The sequence below is a fragment of the Hyla sarda genome, chromosome 8 (genome assembly GCF_029499605.1).
Source record: "Hyla sarda isolate aHylSar1 chromosome 8, aHylSar1.hap1, whole genome shotgun sequence".
Classification (NCBI taxonomy): domain Eukaryota; kingdom Metazoa; phylum Chordata; class Amphibia; order Anura; family Hylidae; genus Hyla; species Hyla sarda.
The window spans coordinates 206216012-206230906 of NC_079196.1; the positions used below are offsets into that span (position 1 = coordinate 206216012).

The 14895-nt window shown below is 46.3% G+C and overlaps 1 protein-coding gene across 3 annotated transcripts in view; it reads right to left on the bottom strand.

Moving 5' to 3' along the window:
• Nucleotides 1–251: 251 nt before the first annotated feature.
• GLIS2 (GLIS family zinc finger 2) overlaps nucleotides 252–14895 on the bottom strand; it is a 96352-nt gene continuing 81708 nt past the window's right edge. For all 3 annotated transcript variants that reach the window (XM_056534995.1, XM_056534994.1, XM_056534997.1), the window contains 3 exons: nucleotides 9262–9395; nucleotides 4450–4568; nucleotides 252–1934 (listed from right to left, as the gene is read on the bottom strand). In XM_056534995.1, coding sequence (XP_056390970.1) covers nucleotides 1201–1934; nucleotides 4450–4568; nucleotides 9262–9395 — 987 coding nt within the window. In that variant the 3' untranslated portion in view covers nucleotides 252–1200. The remainder of the gene's footprint in view (nucleotides 1935–4449; nucleotides 4569–9261; nucleotides 9396–14895) is intronic.

Below are 14895 nucleotides of genomic sequence, written 5' to 3' on the forward strand. Positions count from 1 at the left end.
TAGCTTATAGCGAGGCCCTTGAACAAGTGACTCCCCTCAGAATTCTCTAGTAAGAATTCCCAGACTCTTCTCCCGCCTGAACCCCAAATCACGGACTAGGGGGGGAAACCTCTACATTTTTAAGTCAAGAGATAGCAGCAAGCATCGAAACTCACACACCACTCACAGTCTATAACATAATGGCGGAGCCTGCAGAGAACCACCTCCTCCTCACACATTGGTACATGAGGGATATATAGGGATTTGATTGGTTTAAAAACAAAAAAAAAAAAATAAGCAAATTTTTCTGCGCGTTCTGAGGAGAAGCAAAGAGAAGCAGCATTCATTGTGCCTGAATGCATTGTCACAGGATATCTATAGTGTGTGTGTTGGGGCGGGATAAAGAAATGGCGCGGCATGGAGTTAGGGCTGGTAGATAGGATTATGGGAAAGTGCAGAGAGCGAGTTAGTGCATAGGTATGTGTCAAAATGGAAATATTATCCACTAACGGAATGTGATATAAGAGAACGAGCGATCGGGATACAAGTCCAAGATGGGGGGGGGGGACAGTTCTGGAATGAGGATGGGGCCGAAGGATGAGCGTGTGATAGGCCATCATCATAGAGCTGATCTACAGAAGAGACGATGAGTACGCAGAGAATCGGAGAGTGGATGAGAGATCGGATGTTTCCCGGACTATCCACGCTCCTCTCCCTCTTGTCGTTGCAGAGTCAGCTCGGTCTGAGCATCTCCATTATTATTGCTTTTCTCGGAAGGCGTACAAAACCTTCTCTCGTGAATACAGAGAAACAAAAGACTGCAGATCACAACGTGACTTCACCCGGCCTCCGAAATACCGCAAAGTGCTTCGTTCTATACTCAGTCCGCAAAACCCCTCTGGTCCGTGGAAAGTTTCGTTACCGTTCCGTCACATTTTGGTCCCACGTACTTAAAGAAAAGAAAAAAAAGGGAAAAAGCAATTCTGCGGGAAATGCTAAAGTGATAAAGAGATCCGGAGGTCAATACACCCCCCCCCCCCCCCCCCTCGTGAGGCTGCAAATATACATTCTCTGTATTGGTGCTTGTGCAAGAGGTCCGCGGGGATCATCACAGGGCCAGGAATGTAACTGGGTCACGCCTCGTCTGCAGAGGAAGGGCCCCCGTTGTTGTGTGTAGGTTAAGTGGGCACAGGGGGAAAGTTACAGGGGGGCACGGCCTTCTCAGTTGACCACTGCTGGTTTCAGTAACACAGACCCTGGAGGGATGACCACCCATCCTGGCAGTAGAGAATCCGAGCCCATGCCGGGTGAAAGATCTAAGACCCCGCTGGGTAGCAGAGACAGTGCATCTGCTGAACTAGGCCTCACTTTTGTCCCTTCAGTCCTCTCATTGCTCTCCAACCTTTGAGCCTTAGGCCTCTTTTCATTTTCGGATTTTCCTGCTGAAATCAGAGACATTAAAGGCAGGCCGAGGCCTGCTGCAGAATAAGCCTGGGACAACAGGGAGCCCTTGGCCAAGTTGAGCGGGGACCCTGCGAGTGTCAACATGGGATTTGGTAACCCCGCCAGAGCAGACGCTACACCGCTGCAAGCCAACGAGCTGAGGTCTAAAGGTCCTGGTGCCAAGGGAATCGGCAGAGTCTGACTGCCAAAGATGGCTGCTGGGTTGGGAATAATGAGTTGGGCGCCACTTGCATAGCTGCCATCCCCCGCTGCTGGTAATTTGGGCGGCTGGTGTATCTTCAATAACTGGCGTTGCTGATGTGAGATGAAGTGGCCGTGGGCCTTGATGTGCTTGCGTAGAGAGCTGGGGTCCGTGTAGCGCTTCTGACACCCGGGCATCTTGCAGTAGTAGGGCTTGTCCACGTAGTGGGTGCGCGTATGCTTGAAGCGGTCGCTGGAGTTGGAGTAACGCTTGTTGCAGCCCTCGTAGGGACACATGTAAGGCTTTTCACCTGTCAAGAATAAACAGAACAACGTCACATAAAAAGATCTAGAGGCAAAAGCCATAAAAGAAGTTGTATGCTGTGGACAGTTCCTGACATGGACAGAGGTGTCAGCAGAGAGCACTGTGGTCAGACAGAAAGGAAATTCAAGAAGAAAAGACCTTCCTCTGTAGTATACAGCAGCTGATAAGCACTGGAAGGATTAAGATTTTTTAATAGAAGTAATTTACAAATCTGTATAACTTTCTGGCACCAGTTAATTTAAAGGAAAATGTTTTCCAGTGGAGTACCCCTTTAAATGGGCACTGTCACCAACTTTCTTTTTTGATATGTTGTAGTACTTATGTACTACAACATATCTCTAATATACTTTTATTATTTTTATTTTCATTAAAAAGGTTTAATTTAAATTTAAAAACCGGCCATTGAAAAAGGACTGATATTGGAGTGGCAATCAGTCCTTTTTCAGTTAGGCTGCACTCGCTCCCTGCCTGTCAATCAGACAGGTGGGAGCGAGCGCATTGGCTCCCCGGCCACTCCTCCCGCACATCGCCGCCGCCTCGTTGCCGCCGCTGTCCCTGCACGCCCGCTGCCGGACTCTGCAGTAACTGCAAGTGTAATGAGGGAACGATGTATGCGGGGCGGGGGGGGGGGGGGGGATGAGGGAACGGGCTAGTGCCGTAGCGGGGGGGGGGGGGGGCAAGCGAAAAAAAAAAATAGGATGGTGGCAGCTACCCTTTAACAAGACTCAGTCAATCATGTGGCCCTTTACTGCAACTGGCCATCAATGGCACATTCCTTAATACACAGCGAGACGTGCGGATGATGGGCAATGATTTTTTTTAGAAGGTCCAAACAATCCCATCTGCTCAGTCGTCACCTGGCTGCTAGTCCCAATACAAAGGGCGATATTGGCCTGTTAGGGTGATCGCCCCGTGTGATAGTCTCAGCTTCCAACTTCTAGGTGGAACATTTACACCAATCAGCTACAGCCCTAAAACTACACGACTACGACATGTGAAGAGAATAACATTATCCTAAGACAATAGCACCTGTCAGGACTGCTACATAACAAGCAGCAAGTGACTGGTCAGTTCTTCTCCAACATCTCAGTTAAAGGGGTATTCCAGGAAAAAAAAAAAAAAAAAAAACATTTTCATGTCAATTTTACACCTACAGTACTTTTTAGCAGCTGTATGCATTTATTTTCTGTCTTGTCCACAGTGCTCTCTGCTGACACCTCCGTCCATGTCAGGAACTGTCCAGAGCAGGAGAGGTTTGCTATGGGGATTTTCTCCTGCTCTGGACAATTCCTGATACGGGCATCAGGTGTCAGCAGAGAGCACTGTGGTCAAGACAAAAAAGAAATTCAAAAAGAAAAGAATTTCCTCTGTAACAGAAGTCACTTACAAATCTGTTTAACTTTCTGGCACCAGAAAAATGTTTTCCACCGGAGTACCCCTTTAATGTTGGGGGCATAAAAATGGATCTGGGGGAATTGTGATGCCTAGAGGGTCAGAACATCTCCAGAATGGCCGGTCTTGTGGGGTTTTCCCAGTTTGCAGTGGTTAGGTCCTACCAAAGAAGAACATTTCAACATACGATGGCCTCTCAGACTTCTGATCCATGGAGGCCGCACACCGTACAGGATCTGCTGCTGGGGTCTTGGTCAGATACCACAGCAGGTCATATGGGGGGAGATTTATCAAAACCTGTGCAGAGGAAAAGTTGCCCAGTTACCCATAGCAACCAATCAGATTGCTGTTTTAATTTTGAACAGGCCCTTTTAAAACTGAAAGAAGTGATCTGATTGGTTGCTATGGGCAACTGGGCAACTTTTCCTCTGCACAGGTTTTGGTAAATCTCCCCCATGGAGTCCAATTCTCGATGGGTCAGAACTGTTTTGGCAGGTGAGGCCTATACAGTGATCGCTCAATATACGATGGTAATTCGTTCCAAATGAACCATCGTTACTTGAATCCATCGTATGTTGAGGGATCCGTGCAATAGTAATATAGAAAATTATACTCACGTGTCCCCGACGCTCCGGACCGTCACCGCTGCCCTGGATTATCGCTGTCGCCGCGTCCCCGGGGTGTCCCCGCCGCTCCGGACCGTCACTGCTGGCCAGGATCGTCGCTCTCCATCGCCATCATCACGTCGCTCCTACTGGATGACGGGACAGCGTGCGCGGCGACGTGGTGACAACGAAGGAGAGCGACGGCCATGCAGCGGAGCCCAAAGAGGATGATCCGGAACATCGGGGACAGGTGAATGACACTCACCGGAGCACAAGGGGCACCTTAAACGGCTATCCGGTGGCAGCTGAAGCAGTCTGCGCTGCCGGATAGCCGTTTATGCGATGGCCCCGACATACAAAAGCATCGTATGTTGAAATGATCGTATGTTGGGGCCATCGTAGGTCGGGGGGATCACTGTATAATCTCGGTTTCCATGTATATAAAATGTCTAGTATGGATTATCACCAAAAGGGAACGGGCAGAAGTGACGGGAAGCGGTGTACCTGTGTGTGACCGGTTGTGTATCTTCAGGTTTTCCAGCCGTGAGAAACTCTTGTGACAAGTCGGGCAGCAATGCGGCCTCTCGTTGGTGTGGGTACGAATGTGAATAAGCATCTTATACCTGCAGGAGACATAAAAACAAAAGCAGAATGAAGTTTGCGTCCAATTTTAGGTGCCCACTATATACGGTCCTAGTTCCAGGTTTGCACCCACTTACCTTAGGACGGGCCATCAGTATTGGCTCAATGGGGGTTCCCTTCATTGTACACATACGGGGAGATTTATCAAAGGAAAAGTTGCCCAGTTGCCCATAGCAACCAATCAGATCGCTTCTTTCATTTTGCAGAGGCCTTGTTAAAAATGAAAGAAGCGATCTGATTGGTTTCTTATGGGCAACTCAGCAACTTTCCCTCTGGACAGGTTTTGATAAATCTCCCCCAAAGGCACATGAGCAGCTGTATTTGGCACTACAGCTTAAAGGGGTACTCCACTGGAAAACAATTTATTTTATTTTTTTTTTTTTTATCAGCTGGTGACGGGAAATTAAAGAGATTTGTAAATTACTTCTTTAATAAATCTTAATCCTTCCAGTACTTAGCTGCTATATGCTCCACAGAAAATTATTTTCTTTTTGAATTTCCTTTCTGTCTGACCACAGTGCTCTCTGCTGACACATCTGTCCATTTTTAGGAACTGTCCATAGCAGGAGAGGTTTACTATGAGGACTTGCTCCTACTCTGGACAGTTCCTAAAATGGACAGAGGTGTCAGCAGAGAGCACTGTGGTCAGACAGGAAGGAAATAAAAAAAATTATAAAAGAACTTCCTGTGAAGCATATAGTAGCTGATAAGTACTGGAAGGATTAAGATTTTGTTTAACTTTAATCTGTTTAACTTTCTTGCACCAGTTGATTTAAAAACATTTTTTTCAGCAGAGTACCCCTTTAACCCTTTCAGTGTGCTACCAGCTGTTGCAAAAATCAAAAGGTCGCTCTAGGCGGCTGCCTATTTTGCCTAAAGGCTGAACAGGCCCTGCCTCCAGCTGTTGCAAAACTACATCTCCCAGAATGCCCGGACAGCCTTTGGCTGTCCGGGCATGGTGGGAGTTGTAGTTTTGTAACAGCTGGAGGAACACTGGTTGGAAAACACTGGAATAAGATGTAGGAACAAGCCACTGCGTTTATGTCAGCAATGGAGGGGGTACGGCAGGAGCTTAAAGGGGTACTCCGGTGGAAAACTTTTTTTTTTTTAAATGAACTGGTGCCAGAAAGTTAAACAGATTTGTAAATGACTTCTATTTAAAAATCTTAAGCCTTTCAGTACTTACTAGCAGCTGTATGCTACAGAGGAAGTTCTTTTCTTTTTGAATTTCTGTTTTGTCTTGTCCACAGTGCTCTCTGCTGACACCTCTGTCCGTGTCAGGAACTGTCCAGAGCAGGAGAGGTTTGCTATGGGGATTTTCTCTTGCTCTGGACAGTTCCTGATACGGGCATCAGGTGTCAGCAGAGAGCACTGGGACAATACAAAATAGCAATGTAGCATACAGCAGCTAATAAGTACTGGAAGGATTAAGATTTTTTATAGAAGTAATTTACAAATCTGTTTAACTTTCTGGCACCAGTTGATAAAAAAAAAAAAACGTTTTCCACCGAAGTACCCCTGAGTTGTACCATGTGACATGTCATGTGATTGTTACCCAGGAGGTACCAGGGACCAGATGATCCCAAGAGTGACCTATGGGCTCCCTGCTAATCTCCCCCATATAAGCCCAGGGAGGAGCTTCTCTCTCTTGGAGCTTCGCTCTCTTGTTTTCTGCTGAGGTCCAGTGCAGTCTTGTCTAGTCTGTGTGTCCAGAGTGTTGGAGACCTCAAAGTCCAGTCCTGCAGCCACCATCAATTCCAGTAAGATAAAGTCACAGCTTTATGAGTCAAGTCAGTCCCCGTCATCTTTCAAGTCAGCGTGATCTACATTCAATTGTCCAGTCCAACTACAAGTCCCAGCAAGCCCTTAAGGTCTCTGCGTCACTGGTCACCTCCTTGGTCCCTGGCTGAACTGTATAGACTTCACCATCTGTCTCCCCTCAGTAAAGCTACCGTTGTCTATAACTTGGCGTCAGAGTCTTTATTGCCCTCGTGCCTAGTCCAGGATCCAGCGTATACCTTCGGGTGGCATAGAGGATAAACCACGCCCTGGCGTCACGAATGCAAGGGGTTAATGCCATCTGCCCCTAGGGTAACAACATCTGCCCTCATCACACCCCGCTACCACACTATGACCAGATTATTGTCTGCACCAGTGTTTCCCAACGTGTGAAGCCCGTTTGTTACAGTGTGTCACCCCAGTAGTAAGGAGATTACATGTGGAGGAGGTTTGTTACAGTGTGTCACCCCAGTAGTAAGGAGATTACATGTGGAGGAGGTTTGTTACAGTGTGTCACCCCAGTAGTAAGGAGATTACATGAGGAGGGGGTTTGTTACAGTGTGTCACCCCAGTAGTAAGGCGATTACATGAGGAGGAGGTTTATTACAGTGTGTCACCCCAGTAGTAAGGAGATTACATGAGGAGGAGGTTTGTTACAGTGTGTCACCCCAGTAGTAAGGAGATTACATGGGGAGGAGGTTTGTTACAGTGTGTCACCCCAGTAGTAAGGAGATTACATGGGGAGGAGGTTTGTTACAGTGTGTCACCCCAGTAGTAAGGGGATTACATGATGAGGAGGTCTGTTACAGTGTGTCACCCCAGTAGTAAGGGGATTACATGAGGAGGGGGTTTGTTACAGTGTGTCACCCCAGTAGTAAGATTACATGAGGAGGAGGTTTGTTACAGTGTGTCACCCCAGTAGTAAGGAGATTACATGAGGAGGAGGTTTGTTACAGTGTGCCACCCCAGTAGTAAGGAGATTACATGGGGAGGAGGTCTGTTACAGTGTGTCATCCCAGTAGTAAGGTGATTACATGAGGAGGGGGTTTGTTACAGTGTGTCACCCCAGTAGTAAGAAGATTACATGAGGAGGAGGTTTGTTACAGTGTGCCACCCCAGTAGTAAGGAGATTACATGAGGTGGAGGTTTGTTACAGTGTGTCACCCCAGTAGTAAGGAGATTACATGGGGAGGAGGTTTGTTACAGTGTGTCACCCCAGTAGTTAGGTGATTACACGAGGCGGAGGTTTGTTACAGTGTGTCACCTCAGTAGTTAGGTGATTACACGAGGAGGAGGTTTGTTACAGTGTGTCACCCCAGTTGTAAGGTAATTACATGAGGAGGAGGTTTGTTACAGTGTGTCACCCCAGTAGTAAGGAGATTACATGAGGTGGAGGTTTGTTACAGTGTGTCACCCCAGTAGTAAGGAGATTACATGGGGAGGAGGTTTGTTACAGTGTGTCACCCCAGTAGTAAGGAGATTACATGAGGTGGAGGTTTGTTACAGTGTGTCACCCCAGTAGTAAGGAGATTACATGGGGAGGAGGTTTGTTACAGTGTGTAACCCCAGTAGTAAGGAGATTACATGAGGAGGAGGGTTGTTACAGTGTGTCACCCAAGTAGTAAGGAGATTACATGAGGAGGAGGTTTGTTACAGTGTGCCACCCCAGTAGTAAGGAGATTACATGGGGAGGAGGTCTGTTACAGTGTGTCATCCCAGTAGTAAGGTGATTACATGAGGAGGGGGTTTGTTACAGTGTGTCACCCCAGTAGTAAGGAGATTACATGGGGAGGAGGTTTGTTACAGTGTGTCATCCCAGTAGTTAGGTGATTACACGAGGCGGAGGTTTGTTACAGTGTGTCACCTCAGTAGTTAGGTGATTACACGAGGAGGAGGTTTGTTACAGTGTGTCACCCCAGTTGTAAGGTAATTACATGAGGAGGAGGTTTGTTACAGTGTGTCACCCCAGTAGTAAGGAGATTACATGAGGTGGAGGTTTGTTACAGTGTGTCACCCCAGTAGTAAGGAGATTACATGGGGAGGAGGTTTGTTACAGTGTGTCATCCCAGTAGTAAGGTGATTACATGAGGAGGGGGTTTGTTACAGTGTGTCACCCCAGTAGTAAGGAGATTACATGGGGAGGAGGTTTGTTACAGTGTGTCACCTCAGTAGTTAGGTGATTACATGAGGAGGAGGTTTGTTACAGTGTGTCACCCCAGTTGTAAGGTAATTACATGAGGAGGAGGTTTGTTACAGTGTGTCACCCCAGTAGTAAGGAGATTACATGAGGTGGAGGTTTGTTACAGTGTGTCACCCCAGTAGTAAGGAGATTACATGGGGAGGAGGTTTGTTACAGTGTGTCACCCCAGTAGTAAGGAGATTACATGAGGTGGAGGTTTGTTACAGTGTGTCACCCCAGTAGTAAGGAGATTACATGGGGAGGAGGTTTGTTACAGTGTGTCACCCCAGTAGTAAGGAGATTACATGAGGAGGAGGGTTGTTACAGTGTGTCACCCCAGTAGTAAGGAGATTACATGAGGAGGAGGTTTGTTACAGTGTGTCATCCCAGTAGTTAGGTGATTACATGAGGAGGAGGTTTGTTACAGTGTGTCACCCCAGTAGTATGGTGGAGCGTTTTAAAGGGCGGAGCCAATGGGCAGGGTCAAGGGACAGCAAAATGAGCTTTCACCTAGGTCGGCATAAATCCTTGCAGCAGCCCTGTCTGGACGCGCACTGGTTGGGTAACACTAGATCTGTATTTACATTTTTCAGGGACAGCAAAAAGGGACTCTTTTTTTATTTGCCAGAAATAGCGCCACCCTTGTCTACAGGTTGTGTCTGATATTGCAGAATTCACTTTTCCTTTGTCAGAACACAAAATGAATTCCGTCTTACCTGGCGTTGAATCCTCTCCCCCGCCGGGCACATCCCTCCCAGTGGCAGCAGTATCCGGCATCTTTTTCTGGCTTCACGTGGAAATCATTAACGTGATCCACCAACTCTTGCAATAACTCGAAGAGGCGGTTGCACTGAAAGGTCACAGGTCAAAGGTGAAAATAAGTAATGTGGAATAATCTATGGGGGGCAGAAGGTAACAGGGGGGGGAGGAGGGAAATGCTGGTATTCTAAGCTGCGCTACATACAAAAACATGTGGAAAGGATCGTCTGTTCTAGGCTACAAACAGACGCAGCTTTTGTTTGGCGTTTCTTTTTTCCTCCCTCCATGATGCAGTTTTTGTGCCGTTTTTTTCCCAAAATAAACAATGGGGGAAATATTCAAAAACCTGTGTCATTTATTTTACAGTCATATCTTATGGGTTTTTTCCCCCACAGGCAACACATTTTCATAGCGCATCGTTTTGTGCAACTTTTTTTTCCCTTTCTCCACACTTTTTTCCATTTTGGGCCAAAAAAAAAAAAATTGTGTCTATTTAAAGGGGTACTCCCGTGGAAACCTTTTATTTTTATTTTTTTATTTTTTTAAATCAACTGGTGTCAGAAAGTTAAACAGATTTGTAAATCCCTTCTATTAAAAAATCTTTACCCTTCCAGTACTTTTTAGGGGCTGTATACTAAAGAGAAATCCAAAAAAGAAATGCATTTCCTCTGATGTCATAACCACAGTGCTCTCTGCTGACCTCTGCTGTCCATTTTAGGAACTGTCCAGAGCAGCATATGTTTGCTATGGGGATTTTCTTCTGCTCTGGACAGTTCCTAAAATGGACAGCAGAGGTCAGCAGAGAGCACTGTGGTCAGGACATCAGAGGAAATGCATTTCTTTTTTGGATTTCTCTTTAGTAAACAGCCCCTAAAAAGTACTGGAAGGATTAAGATTTTTTAATAAAAGTGATTTACAAATCTGTTTAACTTTCTGGCACCAGTTGATTTAAAAAAAAATAAATAAATAAAAAAAAAAGGTTTCCACGGGAGCACCCCTTTAAAACCCTGAAAAATTCAGGCAAGGAAAATGCAAATTGCGCGTAACGAGATTATGAGTTGGTTCAGGAGTCCACAGAAAAAAGATTCATCTGAAAGATCAGAATCCAGTAATGATGCCAGTGTGAACAGAAGTCACAATATTACAAATATATTATATACATAAAATATATATTAAGAAAAAAAATATTTTTAGGCTTTGGTCACACATTGCGTTTTATTTGCGGTGTCTCTGTGTTTTTAACCACAATTTTCCGTAATTGCTGAAAAAAAATTGCACAAATGATGCAAATCATAGTAAAAAAAAATGGAACCTATGCAAGATGGTGTATTTAGACCCCCATTAAAAAAAAAAAAAAAAAAGATAGGTACACACTGTGGGGTCATGATGGGAGTTGTAGTTTTTCAACAAGTTGGGAAATACCGGTCTGAACTTCCGTCCTGGACAAGAATGAATGTGAAGCTATCGTCCATTGGTTACAGCAGTGTTTCCCTACCAGGGTGCCTCCAGCTGTTGCAAAACTACAACTCCCAGCATGCCCAGGTAGGCGGGCATAGCCGGACAGTATAAAGCAGTATTTCCCTACCAGGGTGCCTCCAGCTGTTGCAAAACTACAACTCCCGGCATGCCCAGGTAGCCGGGCATAGCCGGACAATATAAAGCAGTATTTCCCTACCAGGGTGCCTCCAGCTGTTGCAAAACTACAACTCCCAGCATGCCCAGGTAGCCGGGCATAGCCGGACAGTATAAAGCAGTATTTCCCTACCAGGGTGCCTCCAGCTGTTGCAAAACTACAACTCCCAGAATGCCCAGGCAGCCGAGCATGCCCGGACAGTATAAAGCAGTATTTCCCTACGAGGGTGCCTCCAGCTGTTGCAAAACTACAACTCCCAGCATTCCCAGGCAGCCAAGCATGCCCGGAGAGTATAAAGCAGTATTTCCCTACGAGGGTGCCTCCAGCTGTTGCAAAACTACAACTCCCAGCATGCCCAGGCAGCCGGGCATAGCCGGACAATATCAAGCAGTATTTCCCTACCAGGGTGCCTCCAGCTGTTGCAAAACTACAACTCCCAGCATGCCCAGGTAGGCGGGCATAGCCGGACAGTATAAAGCAGTATTTCCCTACCAGGGTGCCTCCAGCTGTTGCAAAACTAAACTCCCGGCATGCCCAGGTAGCCGGGCATAGCCGGACAATATAAAGCAGTATTTCCCTACCAGGGTGCCTCCAGCTGTTGCAAAACTACAACTCCCAGCATGCCCAGGTAGCCGGGCATAGCCGGACAGTATAAAGCAGTATTTCCCTACCAGGGTGCCTCCAGCTGTTGCAAAACTAAACTCCCGGCATGCCCAGGTAGCCGGGCATAGCCGGACAATATAAAGCAGTATTTCCCTATCAGGGTGCCTCCAGCTGTTGCAAAACTACAACTCCCAGCATGCCCAGGTAGCCGGGCATAGCCGGACAGTATAAAGCAGTATTTCCCTATCAGGGTGCCTCCAGCTGTTGCAAAACTACAACTCCCAGCATGCCCAGGCAGCTGAGCATGCCCGGACAGTATAAAGCAGTGTTTCCCTACCAGGGTGCCTCCAGCTGTTGCAAAACTACAACTCCCAGCATGCCCAGGCAGCCGAGCATGCCCGGACAGTATAAAGCAGTATTTCCCTACCAGGGTGCCTCCAGCTGTTGCAAAGCTACAACTCCCAGCATGCCCAGGCAGCCAAGCATGCCCGGACAGTATAAAGCAGTATTTCCCTACCAGGGTGCCTCCAGCTGTTGCAAAACTAAACTCCCGGCATGCCCAGGTAGCCGGGCATAGCCGGACAATATAAAGCAGTATTTCCCTATCAGGGTGCCTCCAGCTGTTGCAAAACTACAACTCCCAGCATGCCCAGGTAGCCGGGCATAGCCGGACAGTATAAAGCAGTATTTCCCTATCAGGGTGCCTCCAGCTGTTGCAAAACTACAACTCCCAGCATGCCCAGGCAGCTGAGCATGCCCGGACAGTATAAAGCAGTGTTTCCCTACCAGGGTGCCTCCAGCTGTTGCAAAACTACAACTCCCAGCATGCCCAGGCAGCCGAGCATGCCCGGACAGTATAAAGCAGTATTTCCCTACGAGGGTGCCTCCAGCTGTTGCAAAGCTACAACTCCCAGCATGCCCAGGCAGCCAAGCATGCCTGGACAGTATAAAGCAGTATTTCCCTACCAGGGTGCCTCCAGCTGTTGCAAAACTGCAACTCCCAGCATGCCCGGACAGCCATCGGCTGTCCGGGCATGCTGGGAGTTGTAGTTTTGCAACAGCTGGAGGCAGGGCTGGTTCTGCCTATAGGCTAAATAGGCAGCCGCACATTGGTCACACATTGCGTTTTGGTCACACATTGCGTTTTATTTGCGTATTTTCCATAATCGCAGAAGAAAAATTGCATAAATGATGCAAATCATAGTTAAAAAAAAGGAACCTATGCAAGATGGTATATTTAGACCCCATTTAAAAAAAATAAAAAATAAAAAAGACAACTTATAGTAAGTAGTACTGTGCAATGTCAAGTTTAAAGGAAATCTGTCATCAGTTTTACCTGCACTAACCTGTTATACTGGCTTGTACTGCGGGGGACACTGATCAAAATGATACTTACCTCGTCCTGATCCGTCGCTGGGTTCCGCCATTATCCCCCTTGTTGGTTGTATGCAAATTAGTTGCTTGGGACATGGGTGGGGCTCCGCTCACTTCCGGGGGCACCTGTCGGATGGGCACTCAGCCCGGCTCATCAATATTCATATTCCCCACTCCCTGCTCACTCTCTATATGATAGTATGGCGCATGCGCTGCTTCCTGTGTACACCCAGAAGCGGCGTTCGACTAAGCTTCATTCCGCGGGCATATAAGGCGGGGTTCACACCACGTTTTTGCAATAACGTTTTTTTATCAGGTTTTTGATAAAAAAACGGATTCCTCAAAACCTGACTAAACTGTATCAAAATGGGTGTACAAAGTTTTATCTGTATACGGTTTGAAAAATGATGTCCGGTTGAATCAGTTTTTTACGAAAAAAAAACGTATACGTTTTCACTCCATTATGAATAAAGTTTCACTTGTTTGATTAAAATTCCAAGAAAAAAAACTGTGCAAAGTCAAAAACCGTATGGTAAAAACCGGATGGAACCGTACGCACATACAGTTCTGTACGGTTCCCCATTGACTCCCATGTTAAAAAAAAAAAACGTATACGGGTCAATACGGTTTTTCACCCAGACCAAAAACCGTGGTTTTCTGTCCAGAAAAAAAAAAAGTAAAAAACCGTGTGGTGTGAAAACGGAGACAACCGTATACAATATGGTGCATACGGTTTTGAATGGAAAGTCTATGGCCACAGTTTGCTGTACGGTAAAAAAAAAAAAAAAAAAAAAAAAAAAACCTATCCAAAAACTGTATAGAAAATGGGGGTGTGAACCCACCCTAAGAGTAATATATTGTCTGCACAAAGCGCACATATGTATGTGTACACGTACAAGGTGGCTGCGGGAATGAAACTTAGACGAACGCCGCTTCCGGGTGTACACATGAAGCGGCGCATGCGTCGTACTATCAGATAGAGTGAGCAGGGAGGAGAGATAAGAATATGGATGGGCCGGACAGATCGCCCACCCAGCAGGGGTGACATCACAGTGTCCCGGGAAGAGAGCGGAGCTCCGCCCATGCCCCAAGCCGCTAATTTGCAAATGACTAAAAAGGCGGACAATGGCGGAACACAGCAACGGATCGGGGCGGATTAAGCATCATTTTAATCAGGGTCCCCACACTACAAGCCTCTGTATAACAGATTAGTGTGGGTGATACTGATGACAGATTACCTTTAAAGCGGTACTCCGGTGGAAGACTTTTTTTTTTTTTTTAAATCAACTGGTGCCAGAAAGTTAAAAAGATTTGTAAATTACTTCTATAAAAAAAAAAAAAAAATCTTACTCCTTCCAGTACTTATTAGCGGCTGTATACTACAGAGGAAATGCATTTATTTTTGGATTTCTCTTCTGTCATGACCACAGTGCTCTCTGCTGACATCTGCTGTTCATTTTAGGAACTGTCCAGAGCAGAAGAAAATCCCCATAGCAAACATATGCTGCTCTGGACAGTTCCTAAAATGGACAGCAGAGAGCACTGTGGTTGTGACAGAAGAGAAATCCAAAAAGAAAAACATTTCCTCTGTAGTATTCAGCAGCTAATAAGTACTGGAAGGATTAAGATTTTTTAATAGAAGTAATTTACCAGTTGATTTAAAAAAAATAAAAAAGTTTTCCACTGGAGTACCCCTTTAAAAATGCATAACATTGGGCATAGGCCTCATTTTAATAATAGGAGTGATGGGCGGGATTACATAGTCAGGTGGTGTGTATTAGGAATACACACCCCTAATGTACAACATTCACACCCCTGACTATATAACCCCGCCCATCACCTGACTCACTCCCATTAATAAAATTAGGTTCACGCCCATTTGACCGATTCCCTGAATTGTCAGACAAACTATAAACCCTCATATCTCAGGAACAGAAGGGCGTATCAAGAATCTGTAAAAAGGTGTGTGATCGGGACACCC